This window comes from Melozone crissalis, unplaced genomic scaffold, assembly GCF_028551555.1.
Source record: "Melozone crissalis strain CALT ecotype California unplaced genomic scaffold, PUWL_Pcris_2 ptg000027l_1, whole genome shotgun sequence".
In the NCBI taxonomy this organism is placed as follows: domain Eukaryota; kingdom Metazoa; phylum Chordata; class Aves; order Passeriformes; family Passerellidae; genus Melozone; species Melozone crissalis.
The window spans coordinates 71714344-71737791 of NW_026535805.1; the positions used below are offsets into that span (position 1 = coordinate 71714344).

A 23448-nucleotide genomic window follows, 5' to 3' on the forward strand; every position below is an offset into this window, starting at 1 on the left:
TCTGACTCTCCAATTTATATTCAAAACAGGGTGTGTTGCATTTTTGGCCCTAATCAATCATGGATCTGTACACTGAGGTGGTCTTAGCAATAAAGATGCAGATGTGCAGAAAGGTCAATAATCCAGCTGGGTGTCAGGATATTTTTTCTTTCCATTTTGCTTCACAGCTATTCCAGTTTTGGCACACATCTTCTCAGGATTGAAATCTTTTCACTACCAGCCTCTGTGAAGAGTGCAAATCTGCCCACAGCATCAAAAGGATGAAGTTGTTACATCAGTTCCCAGTGCCAGTGTAGCTGCTTTTTGCTGCTTCAGCCTGTGAAGTGGAAGTAGTCTATGTGTTTTAATTCCTTTATCTCATCAGTGGAATTCCTCTTTAATAATTTCTCATAGAGTGAGATCCCTCCAAGCATACACCAAGGATGTTTCAGGTATCAATCCACTGGTTGGTATAAACCAGAAAAAAACCTGTCTGATCTGGAGAGAGTTTTTTCAGGTAGGAGAACAGACCACAGCAGAAGCTGCCCCTCATCCTTTGCCGAAAGCAGTCAATTCCATCCATGTTGTCATTACAAGCAGAGACAGATGCACAGTATCGTGATGAGTTTTGGAAGTTACTGCAGTTTTGCATGCCCTCAAATACCTTTGTGATTATAAAATACAACAGTGAAGTTTTATTACGTCCAACAAAGCTTTGGTGGCAGGCTATAGCACTTACCAAGCTCCTAAAAACAAACACAAACTTATCTAGAATGAAACTCGTCTAGGGTCAGGTGCTCTGGTGGCTGGTGAATCAGGCAAACCATCAAGCATAAACCAGAAATAAAGTATTGAACTACTTGACTTATGTGGAGCAATGACCCACTCTTCAAACATAATGTTTGTCAAGTTAAATTTTACGATTGCCTAATATAATACTGCAAGACATTATTTGATCAATTGTCACCAGTTCTGGGATTTTGTGAGTGCTTTTGTTGAAATGTAAAGAAGTTGAATGTTCTCTTTCCTAGGGCTAGTGAGTGACTGAAGCATTGCTGTGGGCACCTCAACCACTGCCTGTTGCAGGGCAGCTTTCTTCCTGAGAAACCAGACACCCCAAGCCATATGTTTGTTCATTGGTCATTATTTTCCTTCCACACATTCCACCTTTCCAGTGCCAATTACCTCTTTTCAGCCCTCCTGCTGCACACACTGTGTTTTTCACTCCATTCTCCTTGCTTTTCAAGCCTCTCTGATCCCTGTGCTCTTGGCAAGAGCTGCAGGTCTGTCTGTGTCCCTGCACAATGTGTGACCAGTCTTGCACTCACCAGAGCAGGCGCAGGAGCTGCTGCCTCTCACAGGAGCAAATTACCATGTTCAGCTAATTTGCAGTAACTTGCTCCTGTGAGAGGTAGAGGCTCCTGGCTCCTCCCTGCACCTTTATTTCTCTGCTCCTTTATGGAAGCATATGCTCTGCTCCTTTTTGGAAACCTCCTTCCATAATCTGCAGAGCAGTGCTAGGTAGCCTAAAGGCAAACTCACCGCTGCTTTGTGTATGAACCACTCAGAAGTTAATGTGTTCAGCTCTAGTTTGAGTGGTCCTCTTAAATAACCTGAGTGGATTTTCAAGGCAGCTTTTGAGTCAGAAGGGATGGGCATTTGGGGTACAGATCAAGCTGTAGTGGTGCCCTCAAGGTACATGTCCCAAAAAACTATGAAGGAACTCTTTGGCACCTGCTTTTCTGCCTTCACAAAATACTACTTAATGGCTGGAGCATTGGTGGCTTGGTGAGCAGTTCCTGAATTTTTGTCAGTATTATCTTGAAATCACAGAAAGGTTTGGATTGAAAGGAACCTTCAAGATCATAAAGTTCTAACTGCCTGCCATGGTTAGGGACACCACCCACTAGACCAGGTGGCTCAAAACCTTATCCACTCTAGTCTTGAACACTTCCAGGGATAGATTGCTTCTCTGTTCCAGTGTCTCACTACCCCCACAGGAAAGAATTTCTTCCTAATACCTAATCTAAATCTGCCTTGTTTCAGTTTAAAGCCATTTCCCCAAGTCCTATCACGACAGACCCTTTTAAAAAGTTCCTCTCTATCTCTGTTATTGTCCTTCCCCTTTAGATACTGAAAGGGTAATGCGCCTTCATCTTAACATGTATTAGTAAGTTAGCAGGAACAGACAGTGTGTGGAGAAGAAGAAATGATCAGGCTTCTTTGAAACGTGCTGCCCTCATAAAGTCCACAGCCAAGGGTCAGTCCCATGGCCAAAGGCAGGAGGAGGCAATGGTGCTGGCAATGTCCCAGCCCCCAGACAAGGTCAGCTGTGCTCAGGGAGGATGAACTCACTGGTAAATCAGTTTCTGCTGCTCCCATTCTCTAATCCTTTGGTCTCCAGCCCAGAGCTCTACCCCAGTGCTTTCCAACCCAGAGGACTGCTTTTTCACTCCTTTATACCTTTCTCATCCCTAGTGTTCTACATCCCCTGCTGTCCCAACAGTGCCTTACTCCAAGTTTCTTTTTACCCAATTTCTTATCCTGTCCTGTGTTTATTTGCATTAACCACTGTCACTGTTGCCACCACACTTTTTGGCTCACCTGGCCTGACCGTGCCTACTCCTATGGTCAGCTTCCCCCACAAACAGCAGTACTTGGCTCCTGCAGCTTGGATTTTGAAAACATTGTGTGTGTTTATATCCCAGAAAAGACCAAATCTAGGGAAGTTTAGTGATAACTATGTAGCAGCATTTTCTTGGTACTGGATGGGCCTTTAAGACCTTGATATTATATTGTCAAAACTCTGAAATGATTTGTCCTGACACTTTTGGGGTATTTATGTAGTTTGCATTGAAACATAACTCTGCAGCCCTAACATATTGGGCATATTGGGCTAGAGGTCTGCTCACTTGGGTGTATAGGAGAAGAAAGCATGGAGTGTTATGTAATATGGACAGCACATCTTAAAGAGCTACTGTTTCTTGGAGTCATGTTTCTTTCCTTCAATGTACAGAAAAAAATGGGAATTGTATGGATAATGTATTGAATGGAAGAGACTACAAATAAAATATATGACAGTCTGTAAGCGAGGCAACTTTGTATATTGCTACATATTCTTAAATAAAAATTAATAAAAATTAACATGTGTTGAAGTGCCAGAAAGCATTTGTATTTCTGATTATTGTTTCTCATGATTTTAAGGTAGTTATTTGAAGTGACATTCAAAGGTAATAATTGTGCTGTGAAGCTGTCATCACTGTTTCATCGCCTGGTATTGATTTTAGCCAATTACAAGTGATGTCCAACTTTTGTCAGGGTTTGGTGTTGAGTACTGCTGATGGTGTTTTAAGAGCAGAACTGTGCAATTGTTAAGCTAAGTAAGAAATAGAGTGACATTTAAAAGACAGCTTTGGCATAAAAGTGCTTCCATGCCAACCCTGCTTCCCATTGGGAAGCCTTTAAAGGCAAAGGGTAATTAGTTGAGACTATTAGGAGAGAATATCTGTATCAATTTAGACACATTAATGTTTATAATCGAAAGTTAATTTTAGGTACTTAAAAGTACACTCTGGTATCGTGGTAAAGAACTCCAAAACCAGCTATGCGTAGTTTGAACTTTCTGACTGGTGGGATGTACATCTAAGTGTCATTTAGAGGTTAGTTGTGCTGAGTTTCTCTGGGTGAGAGGGAGTTTGGCACATACTCCTCTCTGTTGCCCACTTCCTCAATGGCACATGGCTTTTTGGTACTACCACTGTTGGCTGCTGTGGAGATGGTAACACTCTTGCACTAGCTTGGCTTTTTCAGATCCTCAGTGGTGACTCCTGTCACAGCCTGCTTACTTCTCCTGGCTCTTCTGTTTGAGCTCAACCCCTGAAATAGAGACATTATGCTACTAAGAAACACCCAGAGTAAAAGAGCTTAGACTAGTGATGAGATTTGGGTATTTTTTTAATTGCTCAGACCATTTAGGGGCATAAAGCATGGATATTTCATATTGGGGCACTCATTTCAACCTTCTTGAGTTCTTAAATGGAAACTGTTTATGTGTTGGTGGTATAATTTTGAACTACAGAACTCAATAGGAATGTGTAAACTAGAGAAATACAGAATGCAACCTCTTATTTAAGGAAGAGAGAGCTACAAATAACCTCTAAACATTTTCCTAACATTGCATTAACGTTGCTTTTTGAAGTGCCATGTGAGTACAAATAAAAAGTTGTAAGTAAATTACTTTTTAGCAGAGGCAGTGAAAGATGAATGAATAGTAATCAGCTTGTACTGTGTCAATATCAGTCTTATTAAGGAAGCCAAGTCTTGCAGTTCATTTGGAGCATACATCAGTGATAGCATCTTAAAACTGTGTAGACAGCTGGGCAGTCTCCTGGAAAGACCAGTCGTAAGGTTCCCTGGATGTTTGTTACTTCTAATTAAAGCAATCCTAAAGCCTTTGATTTTTAATAGTTGTGCATTTTTATTTGGTAAAGAAAACATGAAGTATAACCACATGGGAATTATCACACTGAATGTCCTGTCTTTTTTAAGGTCCCTTACTAGAAAAACAGCTAGTGGACTATCTTTTCTGTCTTATGGTAATTATGTGCAGTTGTTGCTTTAAGGTGCCTCTCTCTGAAATATGTTGTCCTACCTTGAATTCTTTTGGTAGCCTCTTAAAACCTTGACTAATTACTTCCCTTATGTTTCTTTCTATTTAGAAAACCATTAAATATTTTCTGATCTTGCTTTATAGCTCTGGGAGAAAGTTAGCTCAATATGCTGGATTTTCCAGTTCCAGACACCTGAGTTCTGAATAAATTTGGCTCACTGTGACTGAAAATGAGTTCAATATGCTTATCCTGACTTACATATTATACCATTGCTAAACCATTGCCTACTAATACAAGTCTTTCTGGTGGAGACTGGCGCACTGATAGGGAAAGGGAGGAATCCTGTCTGTACTGTGGCTGATGTGGTCTGATCCTTCCTGGTCTCTTCTTTTTTGGGGTGTTTCTGTCAGTGCACTGGAAACTTCTATATACCATATCTAATTACAGAAAGGTTTTTGAAGAGTGATAGTTCAACACCTCTTCTTAACTGTTTTATGTGCGTGAATCTTTTGACTTTGTAATTTTGCTGAGTCCCACCAATTCCCACTGTTGGTGAACCAGTTTAAAGTCATATATATCACATTGTTGTCAGAACTGGGAAGAATCAAGGTCATACTAAGGTATGTACATTCTGTGGGCTCAAAATTATTTGTTGCCATCTAAGTTGCTGTTTTCTTTTGTTTGTGAAAACAGGCCTAGCAATGGTGAGAAATTAGTTGAAAATGACAGGTGGCTTAGTTATTAAAAAAACCCCCTCAGTATTAATTAGAAGTGTGTATGTGTGTGTGTGTGTATATATATATATATATATATATATATATATATATATATATGTATGTATGCTTAATAATGTAAGAAAGAGATACCTCAGTGTCATTGCTTAAGCTGACTGATGGCTACATTTATACTTATTTCTCACTATTTAATTTAATTCTTTTGTGAGGCCCTATTGCTAGAGGGAATGGGATGTAAAATTGAAAGAAAATATAAAATAGCCAGCCTTTAATGAAAACTTGGGGCTACTGAGGAGTATGATGGGTTTTCAATGTCCCTGTTAATCAAAACAGAAACTCTTTCCAGGGTTTGTAATCAAAAAGTTTCTCATTATTATGAAGAACCTGTATTTCAGTGCAATGCTTATGAGGCTTTAAAATTGAGGGAATGATTGCTGGGCCTTTGCATAGCAAGAGGAACATTGCAATTATGCAGTCAGAACAGAACAGTGCTCTCCTGCCCTTTTTGCTGGCCAGTGATGTTCTTGTCAGCCTGTTTGTAACAGCAGTGCCCTAACGCTCCTCTGGAATTTGGAGTTTATGTAGTGATAGCATTGACTTGCACAGTATCTGCAGAAATCAAATCCTTTTCCAGAAGTATGAACAGGCATTTGAGACACTTATCCAGCTGTCCCTCTGGATCTTGGTGGTGTATGCAACAACTTTATTAAGACTTGAAGAGAACGGCAAGCACAAGCTGTATCTGGGGCTCTTTTTATTTAGCAAACCATTAGGCAATGTTACAGAGATTCTCTCATATTTTTCTACTTGTAGTGACATCATTTTTGTATTACTATGCATACTTTTATGTGCCCTTATCTGTTATAACTCTTGGACTTGCTGCTCTGAACGTGTGTTTATAATTTTTTTTCTCTTGCTCTCTCTTTGTCTCTAATGGTCTCTAATAAAAAGTAAAAGCACATACCTGCCATTCTTCCACATTACTGAGTGGCATCCATCACAAAGAAATTATTTTTTTGAAGACCTGCTTGGAACATAAACGCAATTTACTGGTGTGCATCCATCTTTAATGCAAATTTCCCTTTTTTGTAGTAGCTCACACAGAATTGTAACCAGATTTGCAAGGGTAGCTCTTGCTGTCGTGATGAAGGTTGGTGCCCTGCTAGGGTTTGGTAACAATTACTGCAGATGCAGAAGAAACTTATGGATGTAAAGTGATATCTTAAAAGATTCTTTTCATTTTTTAGGCTACTCACCCAGAATGTTGGTCTTCTTTATGTTGGAAACTTTGACAGACCTTTTGCACAAATTAAGGTATGATTAATAAGCTGGGGGGAAGGGGGCTATTTCAATTATTTCATTTCTGTATGATTTAGAGAACTTCAGGACTTCAAGTTATCAATATAGCTTCAGGAAAAACAATGGGAAAGAGTGCTGCTTTGGTTATGTTTACAATATTCTGGATTTGCTTTTGGTTTAATCTGTGCTCTTAACTTGTAAAAGAAGTTTAGTATTTCCAATCATCTTTTGATTAATTTTGACTCTGGTTTAATTACCAGAAGGTTTTCTTGTCAGAGACATTTCAAAGCAAAGCTACTTTTGAAGCCCTGTAGTTCTTTAAGTGATCCTTGACAGGCAAGGCACTGCAGTAAAAAGCACAGATTGTTTTCCCAGTATTATTAGATTTATTATGAAAGACTCATACAATTGCTGGAAAATAATTTGCTTTTTATGACTTATTGTTTCTTTTTCTTCAGAGGACCTATAATAGCTTCATGTTTCTAATTGCCAGTTGCTAATTAGTTATTGCCATGTCACTTGCAAACAAAAATGTTCTACAAGTATATATGGACTGATTGTGATGAGTGTCATTGATATTTTCCTTAGAACAAAGAGAGGGAGGCATTAGCATGTCAGCCATTACACTGCGTTGTGGAAATGTGTTATCTGTTTCAGAATGCTGAAATGTTCCCATGTCTTAGATGATACCTGTAATTATTACATATTTTGCTACTCTTGGCTGCATTGTTCCCTCCATCATGTGCATATGCTTGTGCTTCAGAATTTTAAAAACCCTATTTTAGTTTTATATCAAAATGAAACTTAATTTTGAAAACTCAGATGTGTTCTTTTGCCATCCCTAATTATGTTACTAAACAGTATTTCCAACTGTATCTAGCAAATACATTTTACAATATAAACCTTAATACTGTATTTAAAGTATTTTAAAATAAGAAATGCATGCTTTTCATCTTCCTATTTCCCTTTCACTCATCTCCCCAGTTCCTACGTGTGTATTATTCAGTTTAGCTAATAACCAAACAATTAAAATATTACTTGCATGAAACAGCTTGTTAGAAGTTTCTTCAAAAATAACCTTGTATACTTTTGTTGATACCTCTTCAGACCTGTGCTTCTTTAAAAGCTTTATGAGAGTTAACTGTTCTCCTGTTCTAAATGAGGATCTGTTTCTGCCTGCTCCAGACACTTACAAGAATATTAAGTAGCAAAATGGGTTTTTTTTCCCATGGCTGGGAAGAGTTTAAGTCCCCTGGGTGGAAGTGAGAGAGAAGAGGTGAATACCCCGTTAGTTTTCTGCTGCTTGCAGTCAGTCAGTGTCAGTCAGCAGTGGTACCCCTCATAATACTTTGGGCCAAGGAGAGGCCCTTGTGCTCACAGGAGAGCTGCAGAGATGCTGTACAGGATCCAGCTGCAGGACTGGGTGGCAGGCCACTTGCAAATGCTTAGGGAAAGAGGGCACTAACAGGACAAAGATAAAGCATGCTGACAGCTTTCTGCAGTTTGCATGCAGCATCTTCTCTGCTGGAAGTGGTACCTGCATCCTGGTGCCTAATAGACTCACCTGGACTTCCCTCCCTCAGAGTGCTTGAGCGATTTTCCACTAAATTTTCAATATACAAAGCCATACTATCATTCTGAGTTAAGGTATTAGTTTATATATTTTGAATCTATTGCCAAATTATTCTTTTTGGTTCAACCTAGCCCTTATGTCCAGAGAAGTGATGAGCAGCCATTTTCTATTCCTGATCTTTATCTTCCCCTCCACGTTACCCAATCTTGCACCCTCCAGACCACAGGAACTTAATCCAGTTAGTTGCTCCTGAAATCCTACCTGTATCTCTGATCAATTTTGTGTTTTACATACCCTTCTGTATTTCTATTGTTGTTTTTTTTTAGAATAGGGGATGGCATAGTGTTGAAGATATGGGCACAATAGCGTTTTCTTTTGTGTCTGCAGTTCTTTATACATGGGACCATGCTTGGTAAATACCTGATGTACAGTTAATTTGAGTAAGTTAATACTGAACTTTCTGGATATATAACTTGTGTAGTCTCATCGTGAATGTTGCATTTGCCACAGAATAGGTTAAGTGGATAATCAAAATAAATTTCAGTTGCTGCCTTTGAAAAACAAAGCCTATTTTCCACTTAATTACTGGAGATTACAATGATAAGTTTGAATAAGCAAATTCCACAAGATATCACTTCTTTTTGGAGCTATAGGGATGTATATGGGTGTATGTTTGCACACTCTTGCTCTGCTTTGCTTTGCTCTGCTTCTGGTAGTAAAAGCAATGCTGCAGTGGTGAGCTGATTGGTGTGGATTATTATTACCTTCAACTGGGAAATGGCTTGTAGTTAACAAAGACAAAAAGCTTTTGAAATTGAAACTCCTCTCTGATTGCTTGAGATTCTAGATTGATTTTTGCTGCATGGCAACAGGAGGAACTGGTATAGAGTGATGGTGTCACACCTTTATAGAGATCTTCAACACCAAAAAAGAAAAAGGGAGTAATAACTCACACTGAGAGTTTGTGGTGCAAAAAGAAGTTTATGTACTCTGGAGATGTACGATGGTCTTTCATAACTGTTGACACAGGTTTCTTTCATTCTGCCCCCAGCACTTCTTCAGGTGTTTAATATGCTGTTGCTAATGATCCCATCAGTTAAAAGACCAGGGAACTACGTATGGTCCTTGAATATATATAAGGCAGAGTTTCTATAACCTTTTAGTTCAAATATGCTTTTACACACTGTGTGATAGATTGGTCCCTCTTGTTATATAAATTACCCACTCATGTTCATTTGCAAACATCCCAAGTATTACGTATTCTATTAAGACACAGCATTTTTTGCCAAATATATGCATTAAGGAATGCCCCAAACCACTACAGTCCTCTGCCAGTGTAGATTTATTACTCAAAGTGGACCATTATTAGACAGCAGTACTTCCAGTGCATTTTAGTGCACTTTCAGTTGGACAAGTCAGAATGTTACCAGGTCTTTGAAATATTCATAGTAACATATAAACTCATATATACTGGTCATGTGTAGTGCTCATATATTCATGTTTCAGTTTATATGCCTTTACAAAGCTGCAAAAAGAAAAACTCCTTATCAAAGTATCCCTTCCCAAAAGCAAAACACATTTGACTTTCCAAAACTGTGCAGGAGATAATTGCAACAATGTCTTTGATGATGAAGAACTGTAGATGGCGATTCTGGGAAAAGAGTTTGAAATAGTAATGTCTCTTCTAGGATGATTTTTCTATGTCTTTCTTTCTTATATCAATAATTCATTAATATATATTAATATTTATAATGTTTCTGAGACATAGCTGAACTGATAAGATTAACTGATCCTCCTCCTCAACTTGCTTTCAGTGGTATCAGTAGTTGTGCTTGATAGGTGTTGGATATCTGTACTTCATTATGCAAGAGGAATGTGAATCATTCACTCCTGGAGCTTTTGAATCTTGCATCTGGTAGCAGATGGATAGAAGAAATGGGGAAAAAGAGTTTTCCTGGCTAGAGGGATCTGCCTGGAACTTAACTCTTCTAATAACCTGCTAGTTCATAGGTATTGTGAGATTTTTATGTCGCTATTTTGAACAGAGTTTATCATAGAACATTTAAATTTTTCCACAGTGTTTGTGATTGCTCTTGTTCTGGGTTATATTTAGTGAGTTTCAGTAAGTTCAGTGACTTGTATAAATGATGGCTGTTTCAGTTAGCTTATGAGACAATTAATTATTTCAAAATTCTGCTATGGTAATGGCTTCTAATTTTTTTTCCCAGGGGAATGTTCTTTAAGGTTATATTGAAGGAGTCAATTTAATAGAGGCTAGTTACTTTTAAAAATTGAATTCTGTTTCTAAATGAAATTATTCTAAATTATTGTTTAATTCTAATGTCCATTCAATGGTATTGTAGAATAGTTTCACCATAGATGTTGGCTTTCAGTATCTTCTCCCATTTAAGCTATGTTAGTAGTAGTAATAGTGTTGGTTACTGTCACTTCTGCTTTATTTCAAAGATGTCTGGAGCAATGCAATGATTTGCAGCTTTCTTTGGATCTTAAGTGGTTTAGGACCAGTGGTTTTCTTATTTATTAAACACCTCTTGAAAATTTGATGAAATGAAAAAGGTTTCTGTAAGTGATAATCTTGATCAAGAAGGTAAAGTATTGTCATCAGCTGGAATTAATTGGCAAGCTTTCTTTTTATATTTCTTTTATATTTTTCCCTAAATAGTGCTAGCATTTTTTGCTAACAGGGATGCTATTAAAGCAAAAACTTTATCATAGAAATTTTGTGTTTAATAGAAGTAACTAAATCTATTGTCTCAGTATACATAATAATTGCCCAATGGAAGGGGATGTTACTGGGGTTTTATGACACGTTTTTAAACTTGAGAGTTGATCAATAGATTACAATGAAAACCTAACTACACTATATGCAGTAATTATATCTATAAAGAAAATCATACTGCTTGATCAATGTAATAGGATTGTCAGTTTTTGTGGTTCAGTTCCTAGTAGCTTCAGGGGTTAGGGGAGATGGTTCAGTGCACTGTGTTCTCCATTATTAATAAGTCATGAGGCTTCTGGCAGTCTTTACTATGAGCTAATGACTAGTTTCATTTTTTGGCTTTCTCAGCACATTAAATTACCATTTAAATAAAGATTAATTACTACTGCTTTATTTTTAGTATTTTAAGAGTAGTTATTAAAAGTTTCATAGTAACTACTACTTTATTCAAAATGGAATTGTTAGATTTGATAGAATATGAGGACAGTTATATTGAAAATAATATTTTGAAAATAATAATGTGTTGTTAGTATTTTCTTTTTTATTATAGGATCCCAGTGGAAAGATTCTGAGTTTTAAGTTTGCTTCTGGGGAATTTGCTGCTGTAGTTACAGCAGTCTTGCTGTCAAGGACTAGCGAGGAATCAAGATCTCTGCTCTGACCTGCGCATCAATAGCCCTAATCTGTGATTTTATTAAACTTGAGAACAGTGTTGCTGATTGCTGAGACAGCTAAGCTGACCACCTGCACTCCAGAATTGTAGTTTGGTTCTAAGCTATTATGTGTCCAACTGCCTCATTTTCCCTCAGCAAATACACTTTTAACTTAAAACATGATAAAGCATTATAAAGTTCTGCCAGAGAGAGGCCTTACAGCAGGTAATCACCCCAAAATAATTTCTTTGATCAAATCAAATCAGAACCTGTAGACTCTCCAGATACAAATCCATCTACCTTCGCTTTAAGATCTGCAGGCAATAGCTCAGCACCTCAGATAATTTAATGTTCCCATGAGCTGAAACATGAGCTGAAGCCTCATGAACATAGCTGCCTTACCTTTGTCCAAACACCCGGGATGAACTGATGTCTGAGAACCAGGTCAGACATAATTCATGGCTCTTTCAGCAGTGTGAAACCTCTGCAGCTGATTACTGAAATGATTGGCCACAGTTTACCAAACAATCCTTTCCTGAAGAAGAGGGAACAGGAATGAATTTATGGTCTCGCTGCTCTTAAGAGGTTATGTTTTAAGGTAGGATAAGCTGCTGATTTCTCAACTGATGCTAGCATGTTTTTCTTCCATGAGTGATAATGGCTTCTACTCTGAATGAGTGATCCCAAAGCTTGGGATACCTTTGTTTAGGGTACAGGAGTTCAGACCACTCCAAATGTAGAGAGAGGATTAGTCCAACTTTCACCATGCAATAAATTGCTGTCCAGACACAGCTCCATAGTAGCAGTGTGGTCTGTAAAGTTTTTTAGCAAAAAATGTTTAAAAGTTTTCCCTTTGAGCCTGTTGACAGCCACTAAGAGGACGTTGCTGTCTTAATTTTTTGCTGCTTTGCTTACTGGACTTTCATACATAATCACAGAGATTTTTGTGTCCACTACCAGAGCAAATAGTAAAGCGAAAGAATTTCTCATTTATCATGGTCAAGTCGTACCCTGAATTTTGTTTCTGTAGTCTGTCTCCCCTTCTTACTGTTTTGTGCTGTTACTGTGTTTTATGTGATGCAAAATGCCATAGAATATGACCTAGGGAAATCATGTCTTCAACTTGAAGATGGTACAGCCCTAGAATCTCTGAAGTGAGGTGTTCCTGAGAAAACAGAAGTGCTGATTTATCTCTAAGTGTTTGGTTCTGGTTGTTAACATTGAAGACAAGTAATTTCAAAATGAAAGAGACATCACTAGCTTAAACAGGGGCCTGTCAAATTAAAGACAAATAGCTGTAGCCTTTGTTAGCTTAGCAAGATAGTGTCAGAGAAGGATTGTTTCATCTTCTTATGACCAGAGTTAACATGGACAGTGAGGGGAAGAAAAATGTGAGAAAATTATTTTTAGCTAGGAAAGTAATGATAGGACAGCAAATGTGTTATCCTGGAGAGAAATAATTTTGTTCTGAAAGCTGAAGAATGTTTTCAGAGCTACAGATCTGGATCCAACCTCCACTAGGAACAAATACCTTGAAAATACCTTGACAGTTTTGAGAAGGAATGTGATAATTACATGATTTGGTGATTGTGAAAGAAGAAGATAAATCCAGGTAATCTGAGTCCCTACATTTCATTAAATACAGTCACTCTGAATTAAAACACACAGGATGAGGATAAAGCTGTATAATCTGCCTCTACTGAAGTTCAAACTGCATCTTTAGGACAAAGTAATCAACATTAATTTTATATACTTATTACTGTTAACAGTCTTCCAAGAGAACTGGTGGGTGGCTCTTACGTTTTATAGAGTGTTGTGGGATGTTACAGCAGAATTTTCATATCCTCTTGCTACTTGCTTCTTCTAGAAGCTGTACTGGGCATTGTTAGAAATGCTAGTATTGGGCTGTTGAGAAACCATGGAAGGAAATCCTTCTCTTTGTTTTTATTATTCTGTCTTTTGTGGTAACCACCTATACTTGTGTGCCATGCAGAAGTCAACACATGGAAACAGTTTTAGCACCAGAACATAAAAAAATAGGGCTGATGGAGAGATAATATGTCAAAATAAATTTCTCATTATAGTGGGGATTTAGGATTTTGTCCTAATGTTTATTGGTACAATGATAACATACACTCTTGTGGGAAGTCTGTATGGGTCAGTGCACTTCCAACTCATGGGAAGTCATACAATGCTGAGATAATTCCTTTTGGAATCTGAACCTGTCCTTCTCCACTCCTTCCTTTCTTCTGCACTATTTCCACATCATTGACCCACAGTACTGGGTCAAATTCAGCATCTATGATTTTTATCTTCAGGGTTCTCTGAGATACATGAAAAGTTACCTGGCATAGGGTTGTGGACTGTGTTTGCCTTTGGCAGGAATGATGAAGGGTTTTACATTAAAGATAAAGTTAATGATTTTCAGCAGCAAGGTTGTTTTCAGGAGAACGCCGTAGGACTTGGAGTGAACTTGGTGGAACCTAGAGTACTTAGACATCTTGGAATCTTCTGTCCCAAGCTCAAGATGCCTTTCTTTGTGTCCTAAACAATAATCTGAACATATTCAATAACTGAATTCTGAATTCATGAGAGCAGTAACAGAATCCATGGGAGGTTCTGCCCTACCCACACAGTTGATATCTTGTAAAGAAGGTGAGGGAGGTGCTAGGGAGAATGTAGTGAACAAACTGCAAGTTAGAAAATGTAAGGTGCTAGCAAAAAATCACCAACTGCTCATTCCTAAATTACATGTTTGTTAAAGGTAGAGAGCTTAGCTCATTTTGAAAAAAAGGCACTTTTGAACTACTACTTTGAATTAATTAGGAAAAAAAAAAAGCATATGACTTAATTCTTTATCCCTTGATTTCTTCCTTACCTTTCTCTACATCTTGACATTGTTTGTTGCAGCTTTTCTCAATCATATTTGCTTCACTTAAGGGCAAGAGGTCCTGACTGCCTGTGTGTTTCTACAGATCCTGGAATATTAGAGCTCTCAGTCCTGCCTAGGAGTGTTAGACACCAATAATAGAAATAAATATTAATATATTATATATTTGCATGTATATTACTGTAAAAGTTAGTGGACATATTTGTTCTCTGTAGACATACTAAAGAGCAAAGATAAAATGCTTTTTAAAAAAAATCCAGCCTTAGAACTGGTGATGTAAACAGAAAGAGAATAACTATGAAATCTGCATTAGCACTGCAAAAACTGAAGCAGTGATTCTGTATGCTGTCACAATTGCTGCCCCTAAGAACAAAATGTTAATGAGCTATAATTTATAAATTCACTCTCTTCTGGTGGATCAGGCCCCATTTTGCTTTTTGTTATGATTAAAGCTATGAATTCATTTGAAAAAAATGTTCTCTCTAAAGCATGCAGTGTTCCATAGAAGTCCACAGAATTAGGAGTATTACCTCTGCAGTTTTCTCTTGTTGCTGCCAGAAACATAGAGTAATTGTTTTTTGTTTAGGAATGATTTTTGTTGAGGTTTTTTGTTGAATTTTTAGGTTTTTGGGGGCAGATTTTGTTATTTCAGCTCCTAGTAGTGTTTTTTGAAAAGAAATCCAAGTTTGTTCTTGGCAAGCATGGGGTGAATTAAGCCTTCTGGAAAGGTTAAAAAAAAATAGTTAATTGATTTTAGATCTTAATTTTTTGGGTATTGTTTTCTATTTACCTCTGTGTTAACTCTGCAGAGAAAAAAAAAGCCTTCAAATGCTTTTCATGATATTGTAAAACTGAACAGATTGCAGTTTTTTCAAGCCTTCCATTTCCTGGGCTTACAAATGCATCTTAGCAATACAAAATCAGTATGATCATACCTCATTTCTCAAAAAGCTTAGAAAAACAAGTGCTCAGAAAGGAACCTCAACAAGTTCAGTAGCAGCAGATTCCGAGCTGTGCACCAGGGGCAGAGTGAGCTGATGCCTTGGAGTGGCTGCACAGCAGCTCTGCAGAGCAGCACTGAAGGTCCCAGTGCCACAAGCTGAGCTGAGCCAGCCACGTGCAGTGGCACTGGGAAAGCCAAGCGCACCTTGGGCTGTCTTAGCCAGGGCATTGCCAGCAGGTCAAGGAAGGTCCCTGTTCTCTGCTCAAGTGTTTCTGAGAGATGCCTGGAGTAACTCTGCACAGCTCTGGGCTCACTGGGGCAGGAGAAGCTACCCCTCTGGAGTGACCTCTGCGGGGGTCATGGTGAAGGGAAAAGCATATGGCCTGTGTGGAGAGGTTAAAGAAACAGGGTTTGCTTAGGAGAGAGGGGTAAAGGGGGCACTCATTGCAATCCTCCTTCATCTGAAGTGAGATTGCAGAAGAAAGGAAAGTTAGACACTTCTCAGAGGTGCCTGGGGAAGGACGAGCAGGAAAATGCCAGTTGGATGTAAGAAAAAATTTGCATTGAAGTTGGTGGGGCACAGCAGCAGGTTTCCTGAAGACACTGTAAAACCTCTGTCTGTGGAGGTTTTCAAAGTTTAGCTGGAAGAGACCCTGAGCAACCTGACTCATCTTTGAAGTTACCCAGCCTAGATCAGGAGGCTGGATTGGGTGTTGGCTGGGTGTCCCTTCTGACCTGAATTTTTCAGGTTCTGTGACACATTAAAGTATAAGCAGTCACTGCTGTGAAACTTAACTAGTTCATAAGGATATATTATGGGAAACCTTAGAGTTGGATGTTTGTGAACCTCTGCTGTTACTGATTGAAGAGCATGCATTAATTAATTTCAGCATACAGTATTCCTGTCAGTTCTTCCTTCTTATCTTTTCCGATGGCTGTGACCACAGCTTGCATTATACAAGGCTTTCAGTACTTCCATTCTCAGTATCTTGGGATCTTTCTTGTTATATGTTTACCTTGAAAGTGTCTTTTTTTCTCATAACACAAAAAATACAAAAAGATGCACCCTTTTTCCATTAAGAGTTAGAATTGCATTATATTCCAGAGATCCTATGGTCCTCTTTCGAAGAACATGCTGTGTTTTCTTCACTAAAATGTTTATTTAGAAGAAGAAAGATGGATGTTTTACTTTGAAGTAATTCTGCAGCTGTTTCCCCATAATGACAATATGGATTTTTTAATGGAGTATGCGGTATATGTTGAAAATAAAGCATCTCTGTCTTAATCTAAAAATTTGTGAGTCTAACTGGAGCTGAGAGAAGCTGGTGTTCTTAGGAATGTGTCTAAAACTCAAGAGGTTTATAGATTGTTCAGAGCCATATAACTAATTTAAAAAGAAATATAGCAAAGAAGAAAAGAAATTGGAAGTGGCAGCAATAGCTAGATTAGGAGCAAAGCTCAGGAGTAAGGGGCTGGAAGAAGAGCTGCCTGTGAGTAGCTGCTGGATGTAAATGAGCCAAGAGACTTTGTAAATGTGTCAAATGGCTTGTAAGTGTTGTGCATTAGTAAGGGAAGAGGGTGTGCAACAGCATTACAATACAGGATACCTGAGGAAACAACACTTGCATTTATGCTGGGAGGTCACAGTCAGGCTATCTAACATTCATACCTTCCCTTCCCCTACAGTCTTGTCTGTGGCCCCTGTTCCAGCAGCAACACCCTTGAAAAAGCCTCTTGTAAAAGCCTCTAGAACTAATCCCTGAGACCAATAGTAATTTCTTCTTCAGTGGTTTTGGTTGGGGCACTTTTGTCGTACTACCCACAAGATTAAGCCAAAGACCATTTTTTATCACATTAGAGATGTTTGATTTGGAGATTCCCATTTCCTCTTGTTTGATAAGTCATGAGATTAGTGGTGTTTGGTTTTTATTTTTTGTGGGGTTTTTTGTTTGGTTTTTTTTTTTTTTTAATTGTCTCAGCATTCCTTCTTGAATTCATTTGCTTTCTTACCTTACTGGTAATTTTCCAAGTATTTACCAGTGACCCCCTACAGATACCATTCTGAGAGGTATAGTCAAACAGAAAACTGGATTTTGAAAATGGTAAAGAGATTGCTCTTATGGTAGCTTTCCTGTGGCCAGCGGTATGGAAACATACTGTGATAAATGTGAGCATTAGAACATGCAGATTATGTCTCATTATAATATCACATTAATAGACAGTTTATTTTCCACTTTGAAAAGATGGCAAAACAAAAGGCTTAAGCTCTGTTTCTGAACCACAAAGTTATTGCTCACTACCAGCTAAAAATTGCTGTGAAAGATCCTGGAAATGAAGGGTTTGTTTTAGCAATAGATGAGCATAGATATTGCAGATATTTCTCATCTGCTTTGCCTTGAGCCTTCGTACTTGCCACAGTGGAATAACTGATCAAGTCATTGTAACACTGCCAGATTTCTTGTGCTGTAGTGCAAGTTGTGCTTTGCTATTGTCCTTGTCCTCTTTGTCACATTGTTATTTCACAAGCTTCAGTGTTTGAGAGTGTTCTGGCTCCCATACATGGGTGATTTGGGGTTGGCAGCATCTTTTGTTTTGCTTTCTTATGTTTTACAAAAATCATCTGGCAGAGAGAATGATTTGTCCATGATGATTTTAAGCTCTTGAACATGGTAATTTGTTGCTGCAGCTGTTCTTCTGTTGTAACTGCATTGTCAAACCTGGTTTGGGTGTGCCTCTGCACATAGAGAGTGTAATTTGTTCTGAATAATTGAGGATACCTTGATGACAGCAGCTGTTTATGGGGCCAGCTCCTATGCTTGAGTGAGTGGCAGTAGGGACTGTTTTTTCCTTTGGTGTAGACATCCCCACGCTTAGTTTCCATAAATGTGATTGCATTTGCATTTTCTTTTGACTAGAATATAATACTCAGACGGTATGGCAGTGTGCTCAAGTTTCTCGGAGTTTTAGGCAATTTAGGAAACTTATTGTAGATAATTGTCTTCTCAGAAAAAGTAGTGCCCTAAATTTGTATGTCATTATTGTTTTCCTCAAAAAAATACTAATTTCATACCCTGTCTGTGATCATAATTGTTCTTTATAAATCTGTTCTGATTTTTGAAATAAGTTCTTCATCTTTTATTTTCTATTAGAGGCTTTTGTTGGTAGTGGAGCAAACGAAATAAAGGCAGTGGGATGGATAACAGTCAAAGAGAAAGAATAAATAAAAAAGTAGATTCTAAGTAAAATTATAAATGTCAGACTCTATGAGAAATTAATTCTAATTGAAAGGGGTAACAAAAGATGTTTTAGGCATTTTTACAATTTCTTAGTTGTTTATTGTTTTAAAGAATGAGAACATCAGCCAAGATCAGGCTTGAGGGGGGGAAAAGAAAGCAAATTGTTACTGTACAGTTTATAGGCAGAGAGTATCTAAATTTATTAGGCTTTTTAGAGGTGAATTATTTTGAATCTGAACTGAACAAATGAGGTTGAACTTGATAAATGAGCTTGAACTTGTAGTACCTTTGTGAAATGCAGATGATAATGTCTTTAAAATAAATTACTCATGAATAAATCAAGACGTTGAAGTTGCAAAGGGTGAGAGTTGGTATAATAGGGAAATTCTTAGACTAGGAAATTGTTTCTGAGACCTTTCTTTATAGTATATGTAAAATGAATAGTGAATATCATGAATGAGAAATATTTTAAATGTCAGATACTGATAACATTGGCGAAAAAGCAGTTGATGGCAAAAATTATTGTATTGAGAGGTACTGTGCTGGTTTAGGGCTAGTAAAAGGCAAATGCAGATTAAATTTAGATAAATGAAGAAGAATAGAATTGCAAACAATAACACAGAAGGTAGAAGAAATACCAAATGAGATAATTATGCAGGATATCAGCCTTGAAAGGAAACGGGGTTGTAGATAATATCCTGTCTAATTAGAATACCTATAAAGAAGGTCATGTGATCTAATTTCAGCCACCATAGACCCTGCAGGCTCCTTGTGTAGGTGGTGGAAAACAGTGGAATCCAAGGGTGAGCCTGGGATCCTCTAAAAAAAAGTGCCTGATGGTTGCCTCACTGAATCTTTCAATCACTTCCTAGAGGTGCCAGCCTCTCTCTGTGAATTACATATAGAAACTAGCTGAATTTTAGATAACTAATATAATGCCATAAATACTTGTCTTGCCTTTCTCTCTGGACTTCTCTAAGTATGAGATTAAAGGCTGGAGTAAATTCTTATTGTACATCTATTTTAACTGGAAGTTAGCATTTCCAGTACAGTATTCTCCACAGACAAGTCCTGTAGCTCAGTTGTCACTCCAGCTACTGGTAATTGATTTTCAGATATCTGTTTTTTCACCACTTCTCTCCTATAATAGAAGTCTTCAAAACCAGATAAGTCCTGCAAGTTTAGGGTCTGTTAGGGCTCTGATGAAAAAGTTGGTGGCTCTTAGAGAAGGCTAGCAAATAAGGAGGAAGATGTAACTAAACTAGATTATGCCCATGAAAGACTGGCCTGTAGGGAAAAAGATGAGATTTCATACTAGTAAAAGTAGAAGGATGCTGATCTACTCAAGGTGATAAGTAGCACCTGTACAATTCAAAAAAATGTCCTTGATATCTACAAAGCACTAATCCTAGGGGAAAATGAAGCTGTACATAAACAGTAAATCAGGTAAGATTATTTCCTTTTGAATTGTTAATTTGTTTCTCTATTTGTGTCATTTACACTAAAATATATAAATTCTTTGTTCATCAAATTTGGTTTCACAGTTCTTATTGCAAGGGTCACATATACCTTTCCTTGGCAGTTTTCCAGAATGATTATAGGATTGGTAAAGTTTCACATTTGAGAGAGAAATATATATTGAAACTCGATTGACTAATAGTGGTGCAGTATCTTGTTATGTAATAGTCAACAAAACCATTATTCATTTACTTTTTATTTGGCAGTAGTAAAGCCACTGCAGTTTTATCTTTCTAGCATAAAGTGAGAATGAAAGTGAAGAACAACAGAACTCAGTGGCACTATTATATTTCAGCAAATTGAAGTTTTCAAACTGCCACTTCTGATTCTCTCCAAACGAAAAAAGGTTGATTGTAGAGACAATAGCAGATTATATCTTCGGGGAAAATAGTTCAGAAATATTTGAAAAGATCAGAAATGTGGCAACATTGTTAGAACCATTGTGCAGAGACTTTATTTGTATTGCTGAGAACTGTAGATGTTTTCATTTACTGGGAAGGGAACTGTAACTACGCAATATTGCTTTTTATGTTACTAACTTCAGTGAGTTACTGTTTAATTGGTATACAGAAAAATTTCTGCCAGTGAGTTTACAACCAAATGCTGTAATGAAATGTCACTTCTTTTTAAAAAGTGTTACTTTCCCTTGGTTCGCTGAAGTACTAAATCCATTTCAGCAAATGAATCTATTGATTTTAGCTTAATGTGTTGTAATAAAAAATATTTGAGCATGTTCTCAGTGGTAGATTCATGAGATGCCGTGCTGGATTCTGTAGCGGCAATGATGTGGATTTTTCTCTATTTTTCATGCATGAAGTAGTGGAGTCAGCATTGTTTCAGAACAGAGTTAATGACCTGGGGTCTGCTGGAAGCCAGTTGTCACTCAACTGTGCAGAAGTTATCCATGGACTCTGACTGGGTCAGCCAAGACCTGATGGTCCTTTAAGTGGGAGGCAGTGAGGCTCTAGCCAAACAGCTCTTGAACCTCTTGCCCCTTGCAGACGTGGTTAATGCTGCTGACTGTGGTCCTCACTGCCTTGAGCAGCTGCCCATTGCCTGCACGCTCCTGCTGCACCACACAAGAAATAAAATGCCCCATTAGTGTTGTACATTAACCTACCCAGGTGTAATTTAACAGTAATACACACAAGTGCAACCCAGCTTCTGCTTCATTTGGTTAGTGGGTCATGGTTAGCCATGCTTGATTGGTGATCATTGCAGGAGCAGATTAACTACAGCCTGTAGCATTTCTTTTAAACCTTGCTGGGGTCTAGGGAAGAGGCTGGTCTGTAGTAGAAGCAATCTAAAGGAATATGCAAAAGCAGAATTCGAGACAATAATGTTTTTGTTCTTGTAGAAAATAATGCATTACATACAATTACTGCATTTTACTACATCACTACCTTCTCTTCCCACCTGTTACACTTTGGATACCATTAATGCATAGAAAGGGGTTCCAGAATAATTTAACTTCAATAGAAGGAAAGCAAAGGACTTATCTGATTAATTTAGAAGGATGTTTATAGATCAGTGAGTCAGATTTTGTATTTACAATACTAAAGTTAATGCTAATGCAAACGCTAAAGCAAACAGACCTTGAATTACTTAATTACTACCTTGTTAATATTTCATTCAGAATTTTAAGGAAAAGTCTGTACTAACTAATTAGTAATTAGTAATTAGTGCTAGTAGTTATAGCAGGAAACTACAAACCAAGGCTTTTTCATTAATTTCTCCATTGTGTGCACTGTTGCTTGACAAATCAACTCCCTTTTACCTTGGACTTCTCAACTGCAGAATTACCTACATACAGCTGTTTTCTCTAAAGCATGCTAATGAAATGAGTTTAACATTACAAGTTACTTATACATATTACAAGTGTATAAGAATACACTTTGAGATTGTTGGATAACAGATGTACAGAGTTGCTGTTGCTGTTACTTTGTTTTTCTTTCTCTTTTCTTGTTTCTGTTCTTCTAGGGAAGAGCCTTCAAGGGTAGTTTTTTTTCCTGGAAGTTCGTAGTGTCACTGGCTGTCTCTAGAAAGTGCTTATGATGTTACTTGAAATACTATTACATCATGTGGAAAGCAAATGTTTTTGGCTGTATTTGTTAGGGAACTAAAGCTGTTTTTGTCCTGGGCCTTAGGTAGGGGAGGACAGCAGCTCAAACACAAGTGTAGCACTTGAGCAGGGCACTCAAATTAGGCTCAGAATTCTGGGGAATTTAAGAATTGGCCCATGCAGAGATCTTTAAAGGAAGCAGCTTTATGACAAGGGTTTTTTTGGAGACATCATATGGTTAGAAAACTCAGGAGACTTTCCTTGGCTTTGCTTGCCTTAGCTTTTGCAGACTGAGTGGGTGAAGTCATTTTGTGAAATAAGAATGAAGAATAAATGTTGTTGCTCACTTACTTTGTTATATTTTGTTACATATAATAACAAAATATATGGACAAAGCCATGAAAAGTGTGCTCATGTACAGTGGGCTTTCCCAGATTTCCTGTCTTTCAGGGCTTTGGCAGGACCAGCTATTAAACCATTAATTATTTCCTGTTATCAGCATTTACCATTCAAAGTTGCAGTCCCTTTTAGCTGACAGTAAAACAAAAACTCCGATACAGACTTTATTCATTTGTCTGGAAACACTGCTGCCCAAACAGACCAAGAAGTTTATAGGTTTCTCCAACCAGATCTTGCAAAATCCATTATATCTTCTGTAGCCAGTTGTGACTCTTGAAAGTCCATGAATATTGTCCATTTCTCTGCCTCATGATTACTGCAGTCTGTGTTGCCCCACCCCACATCCATTACCGTGGTGTCCTGGGAAATCTGGCTTCCAAACTCTGCAGGCTCATTAATAACAAAGCATGGAAAGGAAAGAAGAGCTTGCAATGAAAGGTAAAGCAGTGACAATCCCTCCATAGCCTCATTTATCGACAAATTTGTGCCATTGATAGATTAGCCCTTGCTTGCCTTTCTTTCAGCAGACTGACCTCATCAGCTGGCAGGCACCCTAAAACCATTTGCAGTTACTGAGCCACGATTAACTTCTCTGTTGAGCCCCTTACATTCTGTAGCCCCACAATGATCAAGAAGATCTGTATGCTTAGATACCAGATTGTAGGTCAGATTATACATCATGTCATTAATTGCTTTTGAAGAAGAAGGAAAAAGCTTTCTGTGTCTTAAGCCTCAAAGCCAGTTAAGCTTTGAAGTTTAAAGGAAACCATTCAAGAAAGGGGAGGGAGTTCATGCCATCTCAATACTATAAA

General features: G+C 37.9%; 1 protein-coding gene across 1 annotated transcript in view; it reads left to right on the forward strand.

Annotated features, from left to right (window-relative positions):
- The window catches only part of RNGTT (RNA guanylyltransferase and 5'-phosphatase), a 170856-nt gene that overhangs the window by 130410 nt on the left and 16998 nt on the right, over positions 1–23448 (forward strand). The window contains exon 14 of the mRNA XM_054280289.1: positions 6571–6637. Within this exon, the coding sequence (XP_054136264.1) occupies positions 6571–6637 (67 nt within the window). The remainder of the gene's footprint in view (positions 1–6570; positions 6638–23448) is intronic.